Source organism: Conger conger, chromosome 6 (assembly GCF_963514075.1).
Source record: "Conger conger chromosome 6, fConCon1.1, whole genome shotgun sequence".
Classification (NCBI taxonomy): domain Eukaryota; kingdom Metazoa; phylum Chordata; class Actinopteri; order Anguilliformes; family Congridae; genus Conger; species Conger conger.
The window spans coordinates 15,645,230-15,652,698 of record NC_083765.1 but is presented as its reverse complement, the minus strand read 5'-3'; the positions used below and the strand labels follow the sequence as shown (position 1 = coordinate 15,652,698).

Genomic DNA, 7,469 nt, shown 5'->3' with positions numbered 1-7,469 from the left:
CTCCCTCTCACTCTAGACAAATAGCTATTTTGTGCATCAGGTAATGGTGGCACAAGGTGGTGCTGTGTCAGGCTAAGGTTTTGCAGTTTTAGGAGCAGTTAAACTGAGGGCAGCAAAAAAATAGCCCTGGACCGTGGTACTTCTTGATGACTCTTGTGCAAGCAGTAGCACATCACTTCTGCTGTGTGAAATGTTTGAATCTTCTCTCCATTGATGGTGGTGGGCACCACCATCTGAAGTGTGTGATATGCCTGATTTGAAGGTCTAAATGCATCATGCTGTCTCATCTGGTCATTATTTAATTGTGCCTGTAGTTTGTTTGTGTAAAAGCTCTTTCCTCGTATATTCCCTATAATGTTGATGCCATATTTGCGCATATTATCTCACAAGGACAGTCACCTTCCAGAGAGCTGTTTGGATGACCTGGGATTTTTTTTTGTGTATTTTAGATGTTGATGAAGTTGAATGTGGTTAAGTCTGATTTGAGGGTCGGTTCTAGAACGTGCCTGGGCACAAACTGCTGGATGGAAAAAGCTCAAATTCATACTTTTTAATGTATTCTCTCCGGGCAGGCAGTGCCCCCTGCGTAAATGTTGACAGAGTAATTATGGCGATAATGTTCATATGGGGCGACAGGAGACGGCAGCATCCACCCACCACAAGGCTGCATGTGGCACTGCAAAATACCAAAATAAAAACTTACCAAAGGAACAGTGGAAAGTAAAACAAGTGAAAACAAACAACAGACAGGAAATGGAGAAGGATTATCATCAGTTGAAGGCTGAAAACAAAGGCGGCAGCAGTGGAGACGTGTTTGTCTCTGGTGGAGAGGATGCGGTGCTCTGCCGTTTGTGTGTGTGGAACACCAGCTTATTAATGGAGATTCAAAATGGAGCCCTGCTACTGCCAGAGCCCACTTGCACTAAGTCCAGAATATTGTATCAGAGGGAGACAGCTGTGGAGAGCGTCTGATCAGCTTACCATACGAATGAGAGAGAGAGAGAGAGAGAGAGAGAGAGAGAGAGAGAGAAGAGACAGAATAAGAGGGTGTGTGTCTATTTCCTTGCTGATTACACCTAGTCACCATGGCATTCGAGAGCTCAGTCTACACATTGCCAAACACATTACTCACAACTACAGTATTTTCCATTCCCTTCCCATTGTGCTCCATGCTACCTGTCAGTGATAGGTCTAGCCCACATAGGGTTACAGGAATAGTTGGGAAAAATTAACTGAGGATAATTGGCGGAACCTACGAGCTGTCTCAAAGATGGCAGTCCCCTTGAGAGAAATATGCTCTTTTCAAACATCTGGAGAGATTCTCATCCCCTTCTAATTATTACTGTATGTCCCTCAGCATTTACCCAATTGGGCAGGAGGATGTTGTTGATGCTAGTCAAAGATAAAAATCAGAGCAAAGGCTTATATATTTATATATTTTTAAATGAGAGCGCAAACTTATTTTCCTTTTTTCTTTGCATTCTGCTTCCAAGGGAATAGAGAGAGAGAGAGATGTCTGGTACAGCTACTGTAATGGCTTTATTTTCTTGAAGAAATAAGACAAGACAGGGTCTTGTGTGTCTACCAGCTACAGACACACAGCCACAGTGCTGCGATCGGTGGGAAGTGCTCCAGGTACCTCGCCAGATCCCTCCCAGCTGGCTTTTGAGTGGCGGCTCGCCGGGCCACTCAGAGCAGGGGAGGGTGGGGAGAAGGGCGGAGTCTTGAGATTATGATGTCACGGTCACATGGATTCTCATGTGGTCGTGCTCTGAGGTAGGAGCGGTGCCGTGCTAGCCAGCTGCTGCTGAGACAGCAGTGAGGGCTATACTCTGCCGATAGCCTTCTCCTATGGACTTGGAACTCAATGATGTATTTTGTGATTTCAGCTATGAAAGGTAGGAGGTCATTGCATGCTGTTGCACAATGTTTTTTAGGGTAGAGTAACAAGTTGGAGACACTGAAGGAGAAGGCAGAGGAAGGGTTGGGGGTGGGCTTGACTTCAGTGTTCGTAATCTGACAACACTATTTCAGTGTCTTTTCAGAAGAGAGACAGCGAGAGAGAGAGAGTGTGAGAGAGAGAGATAGAGGGGAAGGGAGAAGGTAGAGAGTGGAGAGAGAGGGGTGGCTATCTTTAAATGTGTTCATTACCTTGGAATTAAGCTGTCACAGTCTGTTTTTCTGCCTGAGTTGTGAGCATTTTTTACACCATAAGGTAATGAAGTTAGCGAATTTTTAATGGGTGGTGAGAGTTCCCCTTTTCTACTCATGTCAGGCAGATAAAATTGGCAATACGGGGAGTGTAAGCACTGTTCTTTATTCAGCTATGTGTTTAATGTGTCAGTGCCTGTAGTAGAGATTAAATAAGCCCCAGCTTTGACAGCGTATTATGCATCTGTGTATTTTCAGACAGATTATATTATATGTACTCCTGGTTGTATGTGTTATGATGAGCTGGAGAAACACAAGCGACCCGAGACAGCTGAAACTTCCTGCTGTGGTGGTTGGTGTGCAGATGGGGAGTCTGCATGTTTTTTTTATCCTTTCATCCTCTCTCTCTCTCTCTCTCTCTTGCACACACATGCGCACATACACACATGCATATGCACGGACGGGCAATTTCACATACACACATATACACACACACACACAAGCGCATGCATACGCAGAAGCGCATGCATGCACGCACGTACGCGCACGCATCCACACACAGACATGCACATACAAGCACACGCGTGCGCATGCACACACACACACACACACAAACACAAGTACACACACACACACGTACACACACACATACACACACGCATGCACACACACACAAACACAAGCACACGCACACGTACACACACATACACACATGTGCACATACACACCTGCACACACGCCTGCACACACATGCACACACACACACACACACACACACACACTCACTCTTGTTCCAGTCTAGGTGACATGTCAGCTCCGACAGCAGTTATAGTGGGCTTGCCTCCATATGATTTGTGGTTCGGACGGTGGCATTGGTGTTGGCATTGTGGGTTTTCTAGGCTCATACTGGTTTGTTGTGTTCCACTGACCTATTTTTTGGGCTGGTGCACAGACCACCATAGAAACAGGGCTTGTTTATCGCATCCCAGTGATGTAGATGCTGCACATTGGACTGAGCATTGCTTAATCCCCCCCTCCCCCCACCGTCATTACAGCCATAACATCAGCCCTCACAGAGCCCTGCCTCCACCAACGCCACCCTCTCCCGGAGTGCAGCCTGGCTAGCTGTCACTCTGCATTAGTCTCACAGTGGCGGGGATGGGAGGGAAAGAAAGCTTGGGTTCCACCATTTTACTGAATGTTGTTTCCAGTGGAGAGCCTGGAGCATCTGCTTCTCCTTGTATTACTCATGTGGAGGGAATTTTGTTTCCGCCACCTTGAATTTAACAAAAATTGTGTGTGTGTGTGTGTGTGTGTGTGTGTATGTGTGTATGCGTGTGTGTGTGTGTGTGTGAGAGAGAATTTGTGTGTGAGTGTGTGTGTGTGTGTGTGTGTGTGTGAAAGAGTTTGTGTGTGTGTGTGTGTGTGTGTGTATGTGTGTGTGAGAGAGAGAGAATTTGTGTGTGACTGTGTATGTGTTTGTGTGTGTGTGCGCGCCAAATGAATGTACATAATTACAAGAAAAAAATGGTTCGCAATTTTGCTGCAGGGTTTGATTACAGTATAACAGATAATAACAATCACGAGAGGGTAGTCATGTGCATTAATGCAGCATTATTATTTTAAATGAATTAATGATTTTCTTTCCCGTTACTGGGCTGGCGTAGGTTTGGAAGAGAATCAGAGCACTGATATTTTAATATAATCAATTAATGATAATGTCAGTGTTGGAAGCTGCGGTCTTGCTTGCGTCTAATGGATGAGCACGGCGGAGCTCTGATCTCCATGATGTCCTGTCAGTGAGGCAGCTGTGCGGGGGACATGTAATGTCACCATAGCCAGCAGCCACAGCTTTGGAGTAGACTTATCATCAGGCAGAGTAAAGAAAACACAGATTAAAATGGCATTTCATTGCATCAGTAGTGAAAACAGCGCTGGTCTATGTTACTTAAAACTGAGTTAGTGCACATTCTCTGGTCAGATTCTTTTTGGTGTACCACACTTGACCGATACAGAAAACCTAACTTCGATACAATTCATAGTCCAATAAGGAAAATGTTTTAGGTTTTGTTTTTATTTTGTGTCTTCACTTCAGACAGTATGCAGTGACCTACCGTGGGCGAGTAAGTACACATCAAACAGGTGTCATTTTAATTCAGTTTGTGACTGCAGGAACGCCTGCGTATAACATGAACCTGATGCTGAGCACCATGCTCTGCCTTTGTACACAGTGCTCCTGAGTATAACATAAACCTGATGATGAGTGCCATCCCTTCATCACAGAGAGCTATCTCCCCCAGTCTCACAGCTACGCACAGTGCAGCCACAGCCCTCACAAGTGCCATTAATGGAAACATCCTCCTCTTTACACAATGCAAATTGGTTGCCAAATTAGGTGAAATATTCCCAGTATTAATTTGAGAATTAATAAAGCACAGGAAGTGATGTGAGGAAACACTAGTGCATTTCATCTGAAAATGTATCAACCCTTTTGTCTCTTTACTCATGCAGAAGAAAGACATATTCAAGGTTGTTTGAAATGGCTGACAGCAAAAATGTATGTATCAGTAGGGACCATGATTTACAGGACAGTGTGTATGCGTGTATGTGTATGTGACATTCAGTGCCTAGCAGACCACAATAATCCGTTTTTAGTTGTAAAAAAAGGTATATGGCAATACACAACAGAGTATAGTGTATGTATTATTACTAGTATTATTATCAATAATTACAAGAACAATAATAATAATAATAATAATAATAATAATAATAATAATAAAACAGTTGAAATACTGAGTTTGTTCATATTACAGGAGCAGTTAACAAGGTTAACAAAATTACATTGAGGTGAAATAAAATAGCGCCTCAATTACTACATTTTAAGACAACCTTTAAGTCTGTTTTTTTTAGCATACCCAGTTTTAGTAGTACAACATCAAAGAGTAAGAGTGATGCTAATTTCTTATAATCATCTTTCCTTTGTTAGTTACTTGAATCATCTTTTGAAGACAAAGCGATATGGAATTCTGGAACCAATTACTGTATTAATATAAACATTATATAAGAAAGAATGTATATGTGAAACTTGAAGCAGAACATATTTTGCCGCTGTTGTTTGTTTCTGAGCATGATTTCTTTACATTATGGAACTGCATAAAATTCTTCCATGTCACTGAGCCCCCTCATGTGAAACACATTACTGCCTGACTGTAGGACTAGTTAACAAGGTATTGACTGCCCATGAAAGTATGGATTTTCCATTTATAGCCGAGTGTTGAAGAAAGTGCAGTCTGACTGAGAGTTCTCTGTAGTTTGGAGTGTTTCAAATTCTGTTTATTCTGTGGTTTGACACTTCAGGTTTTGATATGCATCTTCAAAAAAATGTTATTTCGTAAGTAGTCAGCACACTTCCAGTGACATGTTTTTTTTTATTGCATGAAGATATAAAAATCACCTGTCCCTTCATGTTCTTCCATTATGAATTATGTGTCTTGATCCACAGTTGTAACCAAAGATTATGACATAAAAGTCTCCCAACATTTGGTCATAAGTGTCACTTTGTGCATCTGTCAGCAGTGAACACTTCATTTCTAACACTTATTTCTGCAGAGGCAGATATAACAAGGCCTGTCTTTGACAAGGCTATATTCATGTTCATCTGAACTGATTCCCTGTCATATTTAATGCTTACCCAGAGCCAGTTCAACTCAGTAAGCAACATAGGCAGTTGCTTTGGGCCCCATGATCGCCAGGGGGTCTCCTAATTATTCAGATAAATTCATTAATGAGTTATACAAGTATATGTTTTTTATAATGTTGGGTATCCTGCATAGTGCTGTTGAGCTGCTGTTCTTTGGAACACTTCTCTCTTAAGAGTATCTCTCCTTGGCAGCAGGAGCCAGGACCAGAAGACTGAACTGAAGCCTGATGGTTGTGCCCTTTAGCAGAGAACTTTGTCTTCATTTATTTGTTAAATGTCACATGTATAATACATATAGCAGAATCTGATGTAGCTCCTGATCGTTGTTAGGCAATATAAGGTTGAGTGAAGGATGTTTGATGTTTATTTACACATGTATCCTAGATTACTGTCGAATGTCAATAGTTAATTTTATGTAATTTTATATCATTTCATAATTTACTTGCAAGTACTGCTTTAGCTCTGCTTTTAAGTGTGATACTTATTAGTCATTTTACAGCTGTTCTCTGCAATCGACATATTTAAACTAATTCCTGTGCCAATCATTGAGTGTGTTTTGCCATACATAAAACACTTCGGATCGAAATATGCCAACTTAATTTTAGAATTTATTAATATTTTTCAAGATACAATTTCAGGACATCAGTAGCCAACAGATTGTATGATGATCCCAACATTATTATTGCTGTTGCATGTCTCAACATTGCACACACATCACATATTTGTACTTTATGGCTCCTGCCCCAGAATCTCATTATGATGAACTGATCTTTAGTTTCACATAAATGCATGAGCTTTTCCTTTTTTTCCTGTTGTTATTGTTGTTGCAGACATTGCAGCTGTGGTGCTGCTCGGTGGCAGGTAATAGAGTTAGGAGGCGTCCGCTGTGTGCTGTGGTTTCCACCTGCCCAGAATGATCTATGGGAGTCTGTGGAGGATGGCCTTGTGAGCTTGTACTCTCTGAAGGCCAGGGCTCAGAAGTTCAAACCCAGTCGTTTCAGAGAAACAGGTTTGGTTTTGGTTGCTGTGCTGGTACTGTTATCAGAAACCTGTTTTATTTACCGTCCCTTGTACTGCAAGTCCCTCCGGTTGGCTGTCCATTGGCCCTTTCAAGTGCCATCAAAGGGGAGAGGGGAGAGAACAGGCATTATTGATTGTGCGTTTTGTCTAAATATGAAAGTGGCTAAGCAGTGCCGTGTGTACTCTGCTTCCTCACCCCTCCGCTGCAGAGGTGAGGCTGCGTCCTGCCTGGGCCCTAAACCCCCGCATGGCGGGGCCACGCTCTCAAACACTCCCTTTGACACTTTGTCAAAAGAAAAAAGAAAACGGCTAACTCAGGACAATTGTAAACCCAGGAATGGTGTATTCCTCTGGAGATGTCCAATCCCCTGCCCCCATACCCGACTAGACCGGTTTATTTTTTTTTAATGCCTGAGCTCTGAAGTTAAGCTGCTCGTCTCGAGAGACAAAGTTGTTCGGCTTTCGGCGGTAATCAAATCTCGACACTGGCCAAGCGTGAAGTGGAAACCACCACGTGGAGCTTCGCTTGTGTTCCCCCTCCGCCTCCCCGGTCGGCAGAGTCGGAGAGCAGCGGGCCCTGTCTCAGTCGCAGTGACCC

At 42.9% G+C, this 7,469-nt stretch overlaps 1 protein-coding gene across 1 annotated transcript in view; it reads left to right on the top strand.

Annotated features, from left to right (window-relative positions):
• The first annotated feature begins 1,768 nt into the window (after nucleotides 1-1,768).
• The window catches only part of LOC133130620 (nuclear receptor ROR-alpha A-like), a 53,249-nt gene continuing 47,548 nt past the window's right edge, over nucleotides 1,769-7,469 (top strand). Inside the window, exon 1 of the mRNA XM_061245319.1 lies at nucleotides 1,769-1,898. Within this exon, the coding sequence (XP_061101303.1) occupies nucleotides 1,868-1,898 (31 nt within the window). The 5' untranslated portion in view covers nucleotides 1,769-1,867. The remainder of the gene's footprint in view (nucleotides 1,899-7,469) is intronic.